Below are 19,920 nucleotides of genomic sequence, written 5' to 3' on the forward strand. Positions count from 1 at the left end.
AATCTCAAGAAAGGCTGTTTTATTTTGAAAATAATCACCCGGATGTGATCATTTTCGTTTCCGGGATAACTGTGTGTCGCACTCGTGTTGGTGGTAAGGCTGTTTCCCCGTGCCTGTAAAAGCCACGCGTGAGAAACCGCGTGGTGACGGGGTTGTGTTTTAATGCCGTCCAGCTGATACAAGCCGGACATCCACGCTTTAAAGCCCGCGAACAGGAGCGCCCTCCACTACTTTGATCGTGAGTCACGTTTTTGCAGGAGCCGTTTAGACTTTTGTTTGGTCCGCTACGCTTGAGTCTGTGCCTCTTTCATACGTGGGTGCTTAAAAACACGCGAGTGGCCGTACAGCTGTGCCCACACTCACAGCTCTTGTTTTCTAGCCGTCCCTGCCTGATGAATGTCGCTGTCACAGAGTCGCTTCTGATCACCTGGATGTGCTGAAGAAATCATAGAGATGAGATGAAACGGCACTTGCAGATGAACAGGAGTTCCTTCTGGGATGCTTGAAGATGGTGAAGGAAAGAAACAATAAGAGCCAGGCCACCGTCTGTCCCAGAGCTTTTGTTTGCTGCTGAGTGAAAAATCTGATTTCTGCTGCAAACTGTGTAGAAAATTGTCCAAATAAAGAAATTGGAGAAATGATGCTCCTAACAGAAAGCAATGAATGACACCGGTGTTATTAGTGGCGCAGTGAGGGGCTGAGCGGGCTTGTCTCTGGTTGCGTTTTTGGAAAAACAATAACATGAAGACTTTGAAGTTCGGTGCAAATGTGATGTATCATAGTTTAATACGAGGCTAGTAAAGGCGCCGTGGGGACATAGTGGTTGTAAGTTGTCACAGAAAGCTGGACACAGTGCTTTTCTGTTGTAAAAGGTGAGTGTAAAATGACGCTGTGGTTACCATGGTTACTAAAGCTGAGGGTGTGTCCTGCAGCAGGCGCGGAGAAGGCATGAAGGGCCACGGCGGCGGGTGGCAGGACGGTCGCCTCAGACAAAGAGTTGAGCAGGTACGTGTCTCTCCTCAGTCACCAGTGCGACCAAGACCAGTACAAAGTAATCAGATTACATGTTACTGAAACCAATGATGTCATCATTTGTGTTGCATGAGTTCTTTGAGCATCTGCTGTGTGTGTGTGTGTGTGTGAGAGAGACCCTGGCACTGCTTCACACTGTGTGGCCATCATCGAGCTGTCAAAACTATTGATGTTCCATAAATATAATGCCAGCGAGTGGATTTCATGATGTTTCCTGGTGATTTTCCTTGTGTCCACCACTTTGGTTACATGAATGTTGAACTGTGTTTTCAGTATCTGGGCTCCAGCAGCAGTGAATATGTGGATCTGTCAGCCATGGCCCTGGACCTTCAGAAACTGTACAGGCGAGTCATCTGTCCTGGCTCAAATAAGACACTCGAGCTTGTTCCACAAAGCTGAGATCTGCACGGCTGGTTCCAGTGAAGATATGTGGTGGTGTAAAAGCCCTGCATGTTGACTCTTCTTTGTCTGTGTTAAATCGGCTCTATTTTAATGCTTGAGTGGCTGACATGGTTTTAATGCATCACACTGCAGACCTGCATCTGTGAGGTTGGCTAATATCTGAAATTTATGAGCACATTTTCACAGACACTGATAACAGTGACACATACGGTCACTGGACTTGTCAGTTCGACAAATCTGGTCCTTAGTGGGTCTTAGAGTGGGGTCAGTGCTCATAAGGAGCTTGTTGGAGTTCCTTCAGCAGCAATAAGCTGAAGTAAAGGTGTTCTCCATCATTCTGTCATCATTGTGGATGAAGTTCTGTTCTCTGAGGTTTGCAGGCATGTGTTTGAAATGACCCTGTAACCTGTGTCAGACCGATGGGCAGCAGATCATTGCTGATGTCCTTCCACCTTGGCATTGTGTTAACACACACCTGAGTGCTGCTGTGTTCACACTGATCAGCTCATCAGCACCTGGCTGCTGCTGACCTCCCTCGTCCCTGTCAGAGTGTTACGCCGTGCTTTTTTCCTATTCGCTGCATCGGGCTTCATTTTTGTTAAAAAGAAATATGACATGTGGTTCTTTATTTCATTTTCAGACTTGGTAAAGACCAGATTGTTTTTTGTTTTTATCATGGCCTGAAAACCTTACTACTGAAAGGGGTTGTACCTCCTCTTTCACACCACTGAGCTCACTGAGGAGAGCAGAACAAGGTGTACAAAGACTCTGGAAACTCCGTCTTTGGGTTGAGAAAATCAGTGAAGAAACATCTGATCATTAGTCCATTGTTTATTGTCACAGAAAGCGTGAATCAGTTGTCTTTCCTGTGTCTGGTAGTCCGTTATATTAATTAGCTTAACCACTTTTTAATTACATTCCTTTTACATGCATGAGGTGAAGGACGGCTGGGATAGAATTGAAAATGCACATAAATCTGAGTCCGTGTCGGCCTTAGGTGCTTCCACCGCTTTGGTCCTGGTGACATGAAGTTATTGTGTCTTTAGGATGGACTATGGCAGAAGAAACAAGACGGCGTTCAGGATCCAGGTAGAGAAAGGTAAGAGAGCACGGTCTGTGTGGTTCTGCTGTTTGGACACATCTCGATTGATATTGAACAAGAAGGATGAATGATTCCACTGTAGCAGCAGGCTGGTTAAGGATGATCATGTTGAACCTTTTTAATGAAAAACAGGCAGGATCATTCAGGTTTTCCATCACAGGAAGTCTTGTCGTGCAGCGATATGACAAAAGCCCAGATGACCTCTGCAGCTTGTGTGTGTCTGTTACAGCCTAATGATTGTGCACTCAGTTTGACATGTATGGCTTTTCTAGTGTATGAAGCAGTCATTAAGGATTCTGGGCTGAACGAGCTGGAGAGCAAACACCTGGCTAAGAGAGCCAAGCACAGCCACCGTGACACTGGGTGAGGCCCTCTGCTTGTTGTGTCCTCTGCTGTTCTTCTGCTCTTTAAATGTGTAATTGATGTGCTCTAAATCTGTGTTTACAGTGACGAGAGTGGTAGCAGCAGCTCAGAGGAGGCTTCTGACAGTAATGAGAACATTGTAAGCACTAATTAGTGATGCGTGTGTGTGTGTGTGTGTGTGGATGCTCAGTCATCCAGGTAAGGAAATCCCAAAAAGTTGATTCTTTTCTCTGAACAGAATTTTAACCGACTTTAGCAAGGACTGCCTAAAGCTAGCACATGTGCACGAGCAAACAGCACGACTGATGGCTGCACCTGAGATTCAGATGCAGACAAAGCAGGATTACTCCTAAAAGTCTGCAAATGCAATCTTCATTTAAGGCTTCCCAGCAACAAAAATGCCCCAGAACCAGCTGCTCAGTGAACGGGTGAGACAGATTTGACATGCTAAAATTAAAAGAGATCCGACAGAGATCTTCTCGATGAGAGTAGCAAAAAGTGGAGAAAAACATCCTCGCAAAAGCTGCGAAAACTTTGTTGTGACGCCGAGGCAAAGCAGAGCTGCTGCGGACAAAAGCTTCAACTTGTCCCAGCAATGCAAAGCGCCCAGCATCCAACATCTGCATGGAGGAAAGGAAGGCACTCGCATCCCTTAGTAATGACAACAACAGTATCATGCATCCTGTCAAGCGTAGGTGCACCAACCAGAAAGACTATCATGAGAAATACTTATGAGCCCCTGAAAGAAGACCCAGGAAGTGGATAGACTGAAGCAGTTAGAACAAGACGATGCTGTTGACCGCAAGCTGCACCAAGGCTGAATGGTTTACCAAAGACACATTAACAGGGTGCACCTTTAAGACCGACTGTAACTCTGTCACCTATAACATCTCAAAGTTTCTGGCTTCGATCCTCAACCTGCTGCAGCTCTGAACACCACATCCAGAACACCCTGGATTTTATTGAGATGTCATTATGGAGGCAGAGGAAACAATAGTTCGATGGTCAGTGGTCATGATTTACATCTTCATGACGATGAAGTTGAGCTCACAGCCCGTTGTTAGTCACCGTGCGAATGTTCAGCTGAGACTGAAGACGTCACCTGATGAGTGACGAAAACATCCAGATGAACAGAATCAACTTCTTGGGGCAGCGTGCACGCGTGTGTGCGCGCGTGCGTGCGTGTGTGGTTTAGCACTAATTTGCTAATGACCTTTTTCTCCCTGTCACAGCCCACAAACCAAATGAACAGCTCTCTGTCGTCTCTGTACCGGAAAGGGAACGCTGCTACCAGCAGTCCTCGCAGCACAGCCACTGCTCCGCCTTCGGCTTCAGTGACCCTGGTCTCCAAAGGAGGCTGGTTTATTGATAGAGCTCCCGAGAAGAGCAGCACCATCATCGACCTTTGTGACGACCCGACCAAACAACCAGTAAATGTCTGTAACTAACATGTCTGCACAGATGAACCCTAGTAAGCGTCGTGTGATAATCATTAAGATGTGATGTGGTTGTGCTCTTTGGTGCTTGGAATTGCATCACAGTCAGTATTGCAAGTTGTTTGGCTTCAATAAGAAAAGTGCTGGTTGTGCCTGTCAGCTTTCTCTGCATGATTTCAGTCCCTCACATCACTGTGGAGGAGTTTTGAACCACTCCGCTTCAGTCCATGGCAAATGGACTGATTCTTATGTAGCGCTTTACTCTCCCGGAGTACTCAAAGCGCTCTATACAACACGCCACATTCAAGCACTTCTAAACACAAGTGCAACTAATAAACATTCACACACATTCACACTCCGATGGACGCATCGGAGAGCAATTTGGGGTTAATATTTTGCCCAAAGGTATTTGGCATGCAGACTGGGGAAGCCAGGAATCGAACCACCAACCTTCCAGTCAGTAGCTGATCTGCTCTGCCACAGCCACCCCCGGTCCATGGAGGTTTGCAGGCAGCAAACTATCATTTATGCACATTTCTCTTAAGGTCCCGCCACAGCATTTCAATCAGGCTGAGGTCCAGCTCCGACTGGGTTCATCCCCGGCTCCCCAGTCTGGAAGTGTTCTTGGTCCTCACTAGGGCTGCCACAAACGATCATTTTGATAGTCGACTAGTCACCGATTATTTTTGCGATTAGTCGACTAATCAGATCATCATCCATTGGACGTAAAACTACAGCTTATTGCACCAGCAGCATCTGCTCTTATATAACTATCATTAGCTTACAGCTTTAAGTGTTTAAGGTCTGTGCTAACTAAAAATAAAGACAAGATGATAGTTTATTAAATTTTAATGAAATTTGCAGATTGTTTCGGTGAAGTTTAATAAACTCCTTGCTATCTAAAATATAACAGGACACCGGAGTAAATTCTCGAGCATCTCACACTTCTGATAATCAGCTGTCTGCTTGACGTTTATTCAGCTGTGTAAAAACTATAACTTTAATCTCAGCCAAACCGATTTACTCAGGAACAAATAAAATACTAAAAAAAAAAGCCAAACAATAACATTTTAAGTTATCTAAGTGACTCATATATATTTAACCTGAGTAGCGAAAGACGGCGGTGGGTTTGAAAACGATTTGTGGGGAGTCCGGTGTTCTCACGGCGCTAGTGACCTAGCCCCCGGCTAGCTATCGAGCTAGTGGGTAACAGACGTCTCCGAAAACGTCGGAGCGCTTTTGAAAATATGTGGTGTCCTGATAAACTGAGCAGATATTTGAGGTTTACACAGCTACATTCTCGCCTGAAAATATGTTAAACGTTTATTTTGTGACCCAGAAAGAATAATAAGAGTAATATTAAAACTAACTAGCTGCCGCCATTGTTGGAAACTGCGCTGGGCCGCGCTATGAATTCTGGGACACAGCTGCTTCTTCTTCTTCGGGGTTTAACGGTAGCTGACATCCTTGTACATGCAATGCTGCCATCTTCTGTTTCAGTCCGTTATTACACTCTTAAATCCTGCCACTTATTCCTGCGTCTTTTGTGATCTTACAAAGCTTCAAATGACGCGTCGACTATTAAGTCAGTCGTCGACGATTTTGATAGTCGACGTAATCGTGACTAGTCGACAAATCGTGGCAGCCCTAGTCCTCACTGAATTCTCAGTTGCACCAGTGCATTCACTGAAATGGGAATGTTATATTGAAGTGCTTAAGTATAGAAAAGGTATGTGAATGAGGATCATACTAGAAAGTGCTTTGAGTTCTCAAATGGAGTAAAAAAGTATTACTTGGATACCATTTATCAAGGTGTGGCAGCTCTGCCATTGTACTCTGTGCTGATATGCTGTGTTTGCCGCTCTTTGTTGTCCTCTGCCCAAAGGACGTTGGGCCTGATTTACTCACATTCACGTGGAATTGTTCTTACCCTGCGCAAAAAATGAGTTTGCATGCAAAATCACTGCTGCATGTATGAAAGGTGATTCTGGCCTATTTTGTTCTCACCATCACGTGTGAGTGAATCAGAATTGCACAAGGCCATTAGTTCTAAACAGTCTCATACAGTTCGCGGGCACTAGCTCCAATTTTCCTCTTGAAGGAAACGCGTTTACCTCCAAGTGAAGCGGAGAAAGCAGTGGCCAAGGCAAGAAACGAGGAAAAAATTAATAATAGTGTCTGAGGTCCAAGGACGAAGCAACAGGTCTCCACAGGAGTGAAGACCGTTTGGATATGGAAATGGATAAATACATACATGATATCATAGTGACACTGAGACGGTCACTGTGGCTCAAAAGTGAAGTGTGCAATCAAAGGTGGTGAGAAAATGGGTCACGGACAAGAAGCTGTTGAACGGCACTGCTTCTTTTATAGTGCTTTTGTCTCTACCTGAGCACTTTAGACAACATGCCTCCTTCACCTTTTTCTTTCTGTATGGAAGTACATTCATACTCCATCAGAGAGCAATTTGGCACTGGTGTGGAACTTACAGACTGGGAGCAGCCAGAATCACTAACCTTCCTTCGGTTGTTTACATATTTGTCCCACTTGAAGGTTTCAATCACCAAATAAATGTTAATATCAAAGATAACCTGAGTTACACATTTGAAATGTTTGTTTCATCCATTGAGGGAAAGACGTTATCCAGACCTACCTGGCCATGTGTGGGAAAGTAATTGCCCCTAAAACTAACCCTTGGCTGCAAGAACTGCCATCAAGCACTGGCAGTGAGTCTTTCACATCTCTGTGGTGAAGCTTTGCCCCACTTTGACCCAAGTTCAGCCACACTGGAGCACTGTCCATGCCAAAGCATCTCAATCAGATTTAGGCCCGATTTTGTTCGTTGCTTCTTTGAGCCAGTCAGAGGTGCACTTGATGCCGTGTGTTGGGTTATTTTCCTGCTGCGTAACCCGAGTGCTCTTGTCGGGTCATAAACTGATGGCCTGACATTCTCCTTCAAGATTTTCTGGTAGAGAGACAAATCTATGGACTATCCAGGCTTGAAGCAGCACCACTGTGTCTGACTGCTGGTATGAAATGCTGTGTTAGTTTGCTCTCATATGTAACGTGACTCAAGCTTCCAGTCTTTGTGTTGTTTTGGTCAGCAATGGTTTTCACCTTCAGCTCTCCACAGTTTTCTTCCCCTTGTTTCCTGGTTTTCTGGAGTCCCAGCCTTAGAAACGGCTCGGTATCCATCCTTTCCAGACACGGCAGTGTTTTGTCTTCCAGCAGGTTCTTTAGATCATAATGACGTGTTCCTTTTTTTTTAGCTCTTTTAGTTTACTTCATTTTCTCAAATAAAGGACTTGATAAGAAATCACCTAACATGTAGCTGATTTCTTGAGCATGTCTGACAGTAAGCCTGCGTGTGGCGAAGCTGAACTGTGGTTGGACGCAGCGTTTCATGAGGGGGGCAATTACTTCCTCACACAGGCCACGGTAGACTTGGCTAGCTTTTCCCCATTAATAGATGAAGTCCACAGTTGTGTCATATTAACATTTGATGACATGAAACATGTAACTGTGACACATATGCAAAAAGAGACGGTATTGTGATCAGTATTTATGTCCTATGTTCACGTTACATGGCCTCCTCGCCTGTCACAAACAGACTGACGTGTCCATTCTGGAGGGGGACAGGTCTCACAAGAAGTCCAAAAAAAGGAGAAAGACTGCTGAAAGAAGTCCTGAAACCACAGAGACACACACGCTCAACAAGAAAGGTACCGCTTTGTGTAGTTTGTCAGTGCGATCATACAGCTACTGCAGTGCTTCCTGTGCATTAGATGGAGCGATTGTAAAGAGAGGCATCCACAGGCGGGAATAATTTGCTGTGCTGTTCAGAGATGCATTATGGGTAATCGCCGTGCCTCACTGAGCATGCACCTCGTGCAGTGGGTGGGAGCTAAGGTACGTCTCAGACGATATCTGGCTCCACTTTAAAAGGGTTCAGCTCCACCCCCCACAACATTTTCAGCCTTGCAGAAAAACTTGCATGCAAACATTTTTGACCCCTTATTTCTAATTCTATAAATAAGGCATGTGTTTCACTTCAGTTCCAATACGTCTGTTAGTATAAGACTTCACTGCAGTGGTTGTCAGCGTCTGTTTCTTTGCAGTCATTTTCTCTATGAATGATTCTTTAGCAAAGTCGCCCGAGCTGCACTACCCCACTTTGAAGTTTGAAGATGTTGGAGGAAATGAAGAGACGTTAGTGGTTAGTACCGTCGTCCTTGCTGCCTTGTCTGTAGCTACATTAGCTTCTTTGATTAAAGTGCATTGCTGTAACACAGCACGGCGTAAATGAAGAATGTGTTGACTGCACATGAAATTGTCCAGCTGGTGTTCACTCATTTCTATAAAAAACATTGCTGCAGGAAGTGTGTAAGCTGCTCATACACATGCGACACCCAGAGGTGTACCAGCAGCTGGGAATGGTTCCTCCGAGGGGCTTTCTGCTGCATGGACCACCTGGTTGTGGAAAGACCCTGCTGGCCCAGGCTGTGGCTGGGGTGAGTGCTGGACAATTCATATATAGAGATGCACCTCGGCATCCTTTCAGCCTGGTTTCATCACGTTTTGGCAACAAAGTGCTGCTACTTCTCTAACAGGGTCTGAGTATGGGTGACGTCCATGAAGGTGTTGTGCACTTAAATAAGCTGTGATTGTGTGTTTCAGGAGATGCACCTGCCCATGTTGAAGGTTTCTGCTCCAGAGCTGGTGTCCGGAGTGTCCGGGGAGTCTGAACAGAAGCTCAGGGAGCTGTTTGACCTCGCTGTGGTTAATACTGCTTTTTTTCCACTTTTACTTCCAATCGTTCCAGAAGTGTCCGGCTCGCTCCTGAGCCCGCACCTTATTTTAGCAGCGTGCTGGTGATTGACAGGCAGTCGAATGCAGCTGATCCTCAAAGCCGCAGCAACGCTCTAAGTTTAGATGGTTTGATGGAGCTGCAGGCTCACGGGTGCAGACGTGTTATGGTGTCAGAGAAAGTCCTCTTTGAATGTGGTTAAAAACTTGTATAGAGATCAAGGCGGTGCATGAATAAGCATGAGACCTGTGGCGTGACTGTAACAATGTAAAGCGAATGTAGTTTCTCTTCCTCCCTTGCAGAGTTCAGCTCCGTGTATCCTCTTCATAGATGAGATAGATGCCATCACCCCTAAAAGAGAGGTGGCCTCTAAAGATATGGAGAGGAGGATTGTAGCCCAGCTGCTAACCTGCATGGATGGTATGACATGCAATTCTCTTGTGGAAATACAAGCAGACTCACAAACATAAGCACTTATCAGGCTCGTCGCACCGGAACGCTCGTGTTCATTAACACCACACCTCGGCTTTCGCCAGCGCCGTCACGTTTTTTTGCACTCTGCCTGACAGATCTGAATAGTCTGGCAGTTCCGGCTCAGCTCCTGGTCGTCGGTGCCACCAACAGACCAGACTCCCTGGACCCCGCCCTCCGCAGAGCCGGCCGCTTCGACAGAGAGATCTGCATGGGTATTCCAGATGAAGCGGCACGTCTCAGGTCAGCTACACACAACTAGACGGACAAATTGGTGTTTCAGTTGTGCTTCGTGTCAACATTTCACGTTTACCTTTTGTACTTTCTTGACTGGTAGCCAAAGGCCATCAGGGCGGGAATGGGTGAGAAATTAAAGGAACAGCACCTTCCCTACTCGAGGTTCTCTCTGTTATTGGGAAACACTTGGGTCACTTTGGGTTCCAAGTAAAAGAAAATAGAGGTGACAGAGGCAGTGTCAGGGATCTAACAGTGACGTGAACACATCACAGGCAGCCTGATCGATATTAGCTAACAACAGAGCAGGAATGTGAAGCAAGGTTTCCTTAATACGCTGCGTATGCTGACCTGTATCGTCCTGAAAAAACAGGGAAGCATACGTGCGACCTCTGTGGAAAGCAGAGCAGAACTGAATCACACCACGAACTCCAGTTCTGTGGCAGAAAGATGAGGTGATACTGAAGGAAGGGGTCGTGATTTGAATAACATGTCCATCACAGATGGCGATGAGATGCTCAGAGGATGCTGAGACCTAAAGCAAAGTGTTGGGCAGGTGGACGATCAGCACCGTGCCCGTTTGTGGAGCAGGGATTGTTGACACTTTTGGGTATTTACCACAGCAGTCTCTCGCTCGGCTCACGAGTACACAGTTTGAACGTGTTTGTTACTCTCCCAGGATCTTGAGGACGTTATGTCGAAAGCTGAAGCTGCCAGAGGACTTTGATTACCAGCAGCTGGCCCGACTCACCCCAGGCTACGTGGGTGCTGACCTCATGGCTTTGTGCCGCGAAGCTGCCATGAGTGCTGTAAACAGGGTGCTGCTGGAAACGAGGGGGCCTCCGCACAGCCAAAGCCAGACGTCTGCTAAAGAACCGTTAGCTTTGACAGACGTCACGTCAGAACAACAACAAGCGACCGACGCCAACCCCGTGCCTCAGGAGGAGCCGGGACAGAATCATCAGCAGGTACGAGGAGCTCCGGGACGGTCTCAAACGTTACTCAGCACGATGATCGTTCTTAAATAATGAGGACTACAGACTTGCTGCTTATTTGTTTTTCTTATGAGCTCTTGTCAGTGTTAGTATATGAGATCAGAGTGAGAGATGCCTGCAGGTGCTGTTAAAGCTGTCGTTACTGCTCATGTTTGGATGACTCGGGCTAACAGAACTGCTGTTCTCAGAGCACGAACACAGATCTTTGCATGTTTTACAGAAATACTCACTTAAGAAGTTTGAACTTGACATAGATTAGAGCCAAACTGAGGCGAGCGGCGCACACAGATCTGTATGGCTCATATCACACAGCAGACACACCTTCAGTGTGGCAGGCTGTTAAATATGTTGGTGCTGCTTCAACCACAGCACGTGTACGCGTCACTGCCCTGTTTTTGTGGAGATGCCACACTCACTCTGTTGTGCTGCATTTGAATGCAAAACGACTCGACGGGATTTCCTGCCTCTGCGTTGCCCTGACGTGTTATGTGCTGCGTCCAGCAGGGGGAGCTGTGGAGCGTGCTGTGCCTGCTGAAGAGCACAGAGACCCTATCAGAGGAGAAGCTGGCTGGCTTGTCCATTCTCATGTCAGATTTCCAGCTCTCTCTGGCTAGTGTGCAGCCCTCAGCTAAGAGGGAAGGATTTGCCACAGTGCCTGATGTCACCTGGGAAGATGTGGGAGCGCTGCAGGATGTCCGAGAGGAGCTCACCATGGCTATACTGGTAAACACATGGATTTCAGAATAAGCCATGACCCTTTTATTTTATTGTCTTTTATTATACCACTGTCCTCTGTTCTCTCACACGTTACCTGTGTTTGAGCTGGTTCAGCCTCACTCGTCTCTGATCAGTGTTAGCACAGATAACACAGCCGTGTGTGCCCTGCAGGCTCCAGTGCGTTCTCCAGAGCAGTTCAGAGCTCTGGGGCTGAGCGCTCCGTCTGGGGTGCTGCTGGCTGGACCTCCAGGATGTGGAAAAACCCTGCTGGCCAAGGTTGTCCCGCCCACCGACACATACACGAGCATCATCTGTTTTCATAGCACAGCATAGTTATGAAAATCTGAGTGATGAATTTTAAACATGTTCAAACCAAATCGATTATCATTTATTTATTTTATATGTAACTTTAATATGAAGTAAATCAGGACATTCGGTCTCTTTCTGAGGATGAAGTAGGGTCACTGTCAGTATCAGTCACACGTCTCTGTGGAGACTGGACAAACACACTTAACTTAGCATAAGGCCTATGGCTAACTTGGCTCTGTCATGCTGCTCATTTTCTCAGCGTGCCTCACTGAATGCTTCTATTCTCTTTCCTGGCAGGCCGTAGCCAACGAGTCAGGCCTCAACTTCATCTCTGTCAAAGGACCAGAGCTGCTCAACATGGTAAGTCACTGAGCTGGAGAGCATGCTGCTGTGCTGGCCTCAGCCTGTGCATTGCTGCATTGTTTTGGAGAGTCGTAGCAGAGCCAAGAAACATGCCTCTGAGGGTTTGTCCCGAACCACCAGCCACACATGCCTGCATATTATCTGCATATCTGGATTCTCATTTCTGTTGATTTCTTTATAATTGTGCTGAATAAAAGTCGACCGTCTGTGTCGACCTCAGAGCTGACTTGTGCTCTGTGTTTGCAGTATGTGGGAGAGAGCGAGCGGGCTGTCAGACAGGTCTTCCAAAGAGGACGCAACTCTGCTCCTTGTGTGATCTTCTTTGACGAGATCGACGCACTGTGTCCACGCCGCTCAGGCCACGAGGTAAGATCATAATGTTAGCATGTCAGGAAAGTGTGATTTCATTTAAACTGTATGTTCCCATTAGACACACAAAGCCCTGTGGAACTCCATGACTTGTGGTTAAGAAGACTCCCCATTTACATATCTGTCAGATGTTATTCAAACCAATGCAGGCCATTTCCTTTCACAGCCAGTGTGTCTCTCTGTAGTAACATACCGTGGTTGACAGTATCAAACGCTGCACCAAGCAGGACAAGCACTTCGTTTTTAATACCTCTGTGGGCTCATCTTCCCTTTTATGTATTTATCTATGAATTTCTGTTATTATTCACATGTGCATGTTGTTGAAATCTCCCAATTCTTTGAATCTTTGGGCTGAAGGAAGGACAGTACTCGGTGTATTTATGCTCAATCAACAATACTTTATTTCCATACAATTCAACACTTAAGAGCATAAGGACCATCATGATGGGGAGACATGCCTGAAGAGGGTCACCGCAAGTCTCAAACTGGTGACGGGCTACTAAGCTTCTTATAGCCGCTAGTGGCCCCCACCTAGTCGTAAAAGCCCAAACATTCACATTCTTTCTCTCATACGGCGCCTAAGTTATGACCTCGGCTCCCTGTCTTTCTGCTCTCTGTAAGGTGGGGGTCTGGAATGTGGTCCATCTCCCCTGTCTTATACACAGAGTCTCCTGCTTACAACCTTCTTTTTATGATTCAACAATAAAGCATGTCAAGAAAACAGTGTAACACATTCCCAGCAGATCAAGGATACAGAGTGATGCACACTTATCTAATGAACTAATAAGTGAATATTAGGGGTGCAACGATACACAAAATTCACGGTTCGGTTCGGTTCGATACTTTGGTGTCACGGTTCGATATTTTTTCGATACAAAAAAATGTTCATGCCTTTTTAATTTGTCATTTATTAAAATTATAAATATATATTTTAACTCAAAAGTACAGTTTTTAAATTTAACCCTAACCCTTGTGCGCGTTTTTTATTTTGACAGCGAATGCGCACCTGCGGACCACTTATGTGCAGCCCTGGTTATTTAGCTCGTCATATTGCAGCCACAGAAATTCTTTTGTCCATGAAACCATAAAGCTGCACTTTCTTTTTGCCTTATAGTCTGATTTGTCATAACTTCTCCGTTTTGTGGTAAGCTTTTCTTTGGCTGTCACTTCTTCACCCTGACCTGTCTTATTTGGCTCAGCAGAACTGAAATGCTTTTACACGCTCACTCACATAAGCTCAGCGATTCTCTGCGCGATCAACCTCTCACATGTTTAAGCTTGCTGCGTCATGTTTGCATAGGCAAGGCAAGGCAAGTTTATTTGTATAGCACAATTCAACAACAAGGTGATTCAAAGTGCTTTACAGAGACATTAGAAACAAGAACAAATAAAAAGCATGATTTAAAATTGATTAAAACAAGCAAATAACCTAACTAACTAATTAACAAACAAACAAACAAACAAAACAGTATATAAAATCAAAACAGATAAAATCAGAACAGTAGATAAAATCAGTAGTTAAATGTAAGTTTTGAAATTTAAGCTTAAAGTGTGGATTTGGTGCTTTATTCAAATGCAGCTGAGAACAGGTGAGTCTTCAACCTGGATTTAAATAAACTAAGTGTTTCAGCTGATCTGAGGCTTTCTGGGAGTTTGTTCCAGATATAAGGAGCATAAAAGCTGAATGCAGCTTCTCCGTGTCTGGTTCTGACTCTGGGAACTGATAAAAGACCGGATCCAGATGACCTGAGGGATCTGGAAGGTTCATACTGGGTCAGGAGGTCATTGATGTATTTTGGTCCTAAACCATTCAGAGCTTTATAGGCCAGCATCAGAACTTTAAAGTCTATCCTCTGACGGACAGGCAGCCAGTGTAAGGACCTCAGAGCTGGACTGATGTGGTCCACTTTTTTGGTCTTAGTGAGGACTCGAGCAGCAGAGTTCTGAATGAGCTGTAGTTGTCTGACTGATTTTTTAGGTAGACCTGTAAAGATGCTGTTACAGTAATCAAGCCTACTAAAGATGAATGCATGGACTAGTTTTTCCAGGTCCTGTTGAGACATCAGATCTTTTATCCTTGAAATATTCTTGAGGTGATAGTAAGCTGACTTTGTTATTGTCTTAATGTGTTTTTCTAAGTTTAGGTCTGCATCCATCACTACACCCAAATTTCTCGCCTGGTTTGTGGTTTTTAGATGTATAGATTGAAGTTCTCTGGTGACCTGTAATCGTTTTTCTTTGGCGCCAAAGACTATTACCTCAGTTTTGTTTTTGTTTAGCTGGAGAAAATTGTGGCACAACCAGTCATTGATTTCCTCAGTGCATTTACCAAGAGCCTGTACAGGGCCTCGGTCTCCTGGTGACATTGTGATATATATTTGTGTGTCATCTGCATAGCTGTGATAGTTTATTTTGTTGTTGTTTATAATCTGTGCCAGTGGGAGCATGTAGATGTTAAACAGAAGGGGTCCCAAGATGGAACCTTGGGGAACTCCACATGTGATACTTGTCTGCTCAGATGTGAAGTTACCTATTGATACATAGTAAGCTAACGATTAATAAGACGATGTCAGAGGAATTGGTGCGCAAATGATCATCACTCACAGATCAGTGCTGTCGCTCTCTATACACAGTTCGCACGATTGCAAAGTGAAAGCAAAAAAACAAGCGCAAATTCAAACGCGATTTCAATATGTCACATATTGACAGTGGCTCACCGATGCCAATGACATAATTACCCAGCTACATTTCCGAAAGAATGCAAAAGCATTGACATATATTTTTCCTACAATAGCCCGACGGGCAGGGCAGAGATCGATTTTGGTAGCCCGACTGAAAAAATCGCTAGCTCCAGGACGTCGGGCTAGCGATATTGCGAGCCCTGTATCTGATTGAGGAATCACTCATCTTTGGAAAAGAGAGTTTATTACAGAGAAATGGCTCTTTCCAAAATAAAAGCTATACTATCCGCTTCTTCTGGGCTATATTCTCAGCAGCATAAGGAGAATCATGTGCTAACAGCTGTCTAAATGACTCGGCTAAAGTTAGTAGCATGCTTGTTGTTTTTGTCTTTGCACTAGGATGATGTCGGCGTAAATGTGCAGTCATATTCGTTGTGTTCCCACTAGTGCTTTCAGGTTAATCTCGTTGAAATGACCTTAACGCCACAACACGGCAAATCTCCGTTAACGAGCTACCGCCGATCGCCCCGTGCGTGGGGCTAGACGGCCAACACGTTAACGAGCTAACTGCGCTAACACACTAGTTCACACCAATGTAATTGAGCATTGCATGGCACATCCAACATACTTTACTTTAGTCCATGACTCGCTTACCTTCAGGGTCATACGTCACATGAAAACCAAAATAATTCCAAACGCCAGATCTGAATGAGGGTGGGGGAGGTCCATGTTGTAAGGAGAGCTTAACTTCTGTCTCGCTAGCTTGCCCTGCGCTCTTCCTTCTGACTATGCTGTCTGTGTTGAGCGCTCAGTGAATCTGCGTTCGACTACTCCGCCTAGGCTGCACTGTCGAGCCTAGGCGGAGTAGTCGAACGCAGATTCACTGAGCGCTCAACACAGACAGCATCGTCAGAAGGAAAGTTGATAAAATAAATTACAAATGTTGTATTGTTCGATACATATGCGTACCGAACCGAAAGCACTGTATCGAACGGTTCAATATCGATACGAATATCGTTGCACCCCTAGTGAATATGTTCTGTTAACTCAAAAGTATAATGAGAACTAGACTACATACACAGCACACCATCTAAACTAAAGGATAATATATGACCTACAGCTGTTATCATAATTCAACTACTTTAACTACATATATAAGATGACATATAATAACAGAATAATCTCACAATGTGCAACATGCCAATGCCAGCACTGAGAGGCAGGAAGAGAAAGGGGGAGAAAATCTAAAAAAACAACCGCCCCCCCACAGCAGGCGTGAACTGTCTTTGTTTGTGTTCAGTCAGGAGCCAGTGTGCGGGTCGTCAACCAGCTGCTTACAGAGATGGACGGCTTGGAGAGTCGACGGCAGGTCTTCATCATGGCTGCCACTAACAGACCAGGTATGGAGACGTATTACCATAACAGCACGCCTCAAGGAGCTGCTTGGCCATGGAAACCCAGGCTGTGAAGCTCCTGGTTCACTGTTTGTGTGTTGATGTTTAAACTAAAGGAGCTCGGCAGAGCGCTGTGCACCGCCGTACGTGTCCACCACTTTGAGTTGCTTCTGTTTTTCAGTATGTTTAAGCAATGCTGTTGCTTCCACTAGATGTCAGCTGAATGTGGAATATCGAGGAGAGAGAAAATCTTACAGTATTACAGTGCCACCTTATTTCATTGAGAATAACCCATTCTTTCACAAAGGCTTGTAAAGGCAGCTGCATGACTGGACTCTACACAATGGGACTGAAAACTACTAAATCCAAAGAGTAACAGGTGTGGCCGAGGACTTTTGCTCATATAGAGTAACTGGAGACTGAAAATGGGTTTTGCTGAGGACATTTACTGATGACAAAGTTAAAGTGTCTGTAGAATTTGGGAAGTTAGATGCATGGAACAGGAAGCGGATTTAGGTTAAAAAGAATACTTTGAGCACATTCTTCTTTAAATGATTTGAAATGGCAGGTTTTTACTGTTACAATGTTCTGTTTTATCACCAGATATCATCGACCCTGCTGTACTGAGACCAGGCCGTCTGGATAAAACCTTGTATGTGGGTCTGCCACCACCAGCAGACCGCCATACCATCCTGCATACAATCACTAAAGTAGGAAATGGACCGTTTCTATTCAGATGAAATGAAAAAGTGTGCATTATATATTGTATACTATCAAATAGAGAACAAAGGGGAAACAAACACATTAAACAGTTATGTTGGTGCACTGATGACTGTATTTTAAAATCTAGCTGACACTGAAAATATCCTGCCACATACTGCTGATTAAGGACATTATAGAAAAGCTGTTGATCAACTTCACTGCTCCATGTTTAGGGGGGGACCAGACCTCAGCTGGAGCAGGATGTCAGCCTTGAAGAGATTGCACGAGATAAGCGCTGCGATGGCTTCAGGTAGGTTTGAGCCGTGGAGCAGCAGTGTGGCTGCAAAGCCTTCTGTTCTAGCTTGCAGTGTTCAAACTGCACTGACACATAAACAGCACTGAAAAGAGTGAAATCTGATCCACACTAAAGGTGTGTGTGTGTTTTGACGTAGTGGAGCTGACCTGACTGCATTGGTGAGGGAGGCGTCTCTTAATGCCCTGAGGACCTACCTGAAGTCCCAGCCTTCCTCGGCTGCATCTCCTGGTAACTGAACTCGTCCTCTGCATGCCTGCACAGTGTTTAGCTCCACAGCTGTAGTCCTCCTGTGGGTCTGCAGGTAGTCACCAAACACATTCCCATGGTTTCACTTTACTTTAGCACGTTACGGTCTAGTTAGTGCATGGACTCAGTTTAATTCAGTTCAGTTTTGTTAATATTACACCAAATCACAGCAACAGTCGCCTCAAAGCGCTTTAATATTGACCCTACAATAACATATACAAGAGAACACTGTATGCAGTATATCAAACTTTCATATTCCAACTCAAATAACAACAATAAGCTGGCCTACGAGGTGCAACCGAGACCTACCTGGGTTTTCACTGAAGATTATTTTTAGTGATTTATAAACGTAAAGAAGAAACAATCATAGCACCTGTATTCCCTCTTCTTTCTATTGATTTCTGTTTCCTCTTTAGTACAGCTAACGATTGTTGTGCTATCAAAAAGTAAAACACGATTCACAGTTGCACTGAAACTAGCTAATTACACTCATGCATGTCCATTCTGTTCGCCTCTACGCTCCACACAGGCCACACACATTCGTCTGGCTCTGCTGCTGACATCAGAGTGAGCAAGCACAACTTTGAGGATGCCTTCGGGAAGGTCCGACCGTCTGTGTCCACAAAGGTAATAAAGCATGGTCACATTTTGGGAATGTATTTTCAATCAGGATCTAGATGGATCCAAATTCTCAGACGTGTCCTGCAAGTACAGTGGTGACAAAAGGTTAACATACCATGATATATGTTTTTTTAAGTGATTAGGTCTTAGAGTCAATACATATCAACAACACCATGTGGCCTGTGATTTTTATTTATATGAAATTTGCCTGTATGTAGGTACGTACTGTGTAGTATCGTGATATTTTGTATCGATACAGGGACAGCAGAAATCGATATTTTGTTACAAAAAAAGTTTTTGTGCTCTGACTTCAGAGCATGTTGATCCTTTTCTGAGCAACAATCCTGACATTCCTTCACTGTCCAAATGTGTTTAACTTTAAGACATGTTTTATTTTAATTAAGTTTAAAACTTTTTTATTTAATGTAAAATTATATTTTGTTTTAATTTACTTTCAAATTCTTCAGGGGCTGCATAGTTTTCATAAATTGCATAGTTCAGAATAGCTATAATTGTACCAGATGGTTGCATCCAGTTAAGTTGGACTAGACTGTAATACAAACCGTTCAGTTTGTCAACAATAAAACTGACTGAGATGAGAGAAAGACTGAGTGTGAGACTTTGATATTAGATAAAATGAATATTGATAAAGTTTACCTTTATGTACAGAATCTGAATATCGCAAAATATTTTAAAAAATTGCAATAATATCGTATCGTGCGTTAAGTATTGTGATAATATCGTATCATGGGATGTATGGTGATTCCCACCTCTAATATATATATAGATAGATAGAAATAAAATGTGTGTGTAAAAAAAGCAGGTCAGGGAGAGGCAGCTGCCAGTCTTATCACACCTCATAGTTGACTGCCAGCGCTCCTCTCTCTCCCCATAACTCATGCTGCCAGAGTCCATTACTCTGGCAGCATTCCACATGCTGCTGATAAGAAGTGTTTGTCACAGCAGACTGAACTGGCCTCAGTCACAGTCCCGCAACCTACCTGAACCGGTCTGACTCGTCACGCTAAACACTGCATGCCAAAAAACTAACCGTACTAACCTACAAACCGAATGTCAATGTGATCATTACTCAGGTAACTGTTTAAAATAAGTGTGGACTGAGTGAGTGACAGAGAAACGGAGACGAGGTGTTCAACTTTTGTTTCTGTGTGAAAACCACAAACGTGCACTGACTGTGTGTGTGTGTGTGTTCCTTGTGTAGGACCAGAGGATATATGAGCAGCTGAGAGAGTCCCTCAGATGACTGCCAGACCAAGAAAACATCAGCCCCACTCACAAGTGTTTGAATAATATTGTAGTGTATATACAGGTATAATACTTTTCTATTAAAGTTTGACAG

The 19,920-nt window shown here is 44.6% G+C and overlaps 1 protein-coding gene across 3 annotated transcripts; it reads left to right on the top strand.

Moving 5' to 3' along the window:
• The first annotated feature begins 88 nt into the window (after nucleotides 1-88).
• On the top strand, nucleotides 89-19,920 carry nvl (nuclear VCP like). Of its 3 annotated transcripts, none has more exons than XM_085368986.1 (24): nucleotides 89-238; nucleotides 933-1,005; nucleotides 1,306-1,376; nucleotides 2,481-2,533; nucleotides 2,809-2,899; nucleotides 2,984-3,038; nucleotides 4,132-4,335; nucleotides 7,946-8,057; nucleotides 8,481-8,551; nucleotides 8,712-8,846; nucleotides 9,013-9,114; nucleotides 9,445-9,562; nucleotides 9,712-9,856; nucleotides 10,527-10,815; nucleotides 11,344-11,565; nucleotides 11,731-11,835; nucleotides 12,166-12,228; nucleotides 12,478-12,597; nucleotides 16,582-16,681; nucleotides 17,279-17,385; nucleotides 17,611-17,687; nucleotides 17,830-17,921; nucleotides 18,469-18,566; nucleotides 19,783-19,920. In XM_085368986.1, exons 2-24 carry the CDS (start codon nucleotides 949-951, stop codon nucleotides 19,822-19,824), a joined length of 2,529 nt encoding a protein of 842 aa, XP_085225112.1. In that variant the 5' UTR covers nucleotides 89-238; nucleotides 933-948; the 3' UTR covers nucleotides 19,825-19,920. The 3 variants fall into 3 exon arrangements, with proteins under 3 accessions (XP_085225112.1, XP_085225114.1, XP_085225113.1); XM_085368988.1 differs by having other exon boundaries at nucleotides 4,132-4,329; nucleotides 7,895-8,057; XM_085368987.1 differs by having other exon boundaries at nucleotides 936-1,005.

This window comes from Diplotaxodon limnothrissa, linkage group LG13 (assembly GCF_057381915.1).
Source record: "Diplotaxodon limnothrissa isolate DT_005_m linkage group LG13, D_limnothrissa_male_GT1.1, whole genome shotgun sequence".
Taxonomy (NCBI): domain Eukaryota; kingdom Metazoa; phylum Chordata; class Actinopteri; order Cichliformes; family Cichlidae; genus Diplotaxodon; species Diplotaxodon limnothrissa.

What these genes read in the sequence shown, in the direction of transcription:
- nvl (XM_085368988.1), top strand. Translation starts at nt 949, where the DNA reads ATGAAGGGCCACGGCGGCGGGTGGCAGGACGGTCGCCTCAGACAAAGA. An exon ending in ACGACCCGACCAAACAACCA is followed by an intron (nt 4,330 to 7,894) that starts GTAAATGTCTGT and finishes TATTGTGATCAG; the next exon opens with TATTTATGTCCTATGTTCAC. An exon ending in TCCTGCATACAATCACTAAA is followed by an intron (nt 17,386 to 17,610) that starts GTAGGAAATGGA and finishes CTCCATGTTTAG; the next exon opens with GGGGGGACCAGACCTCAGCT.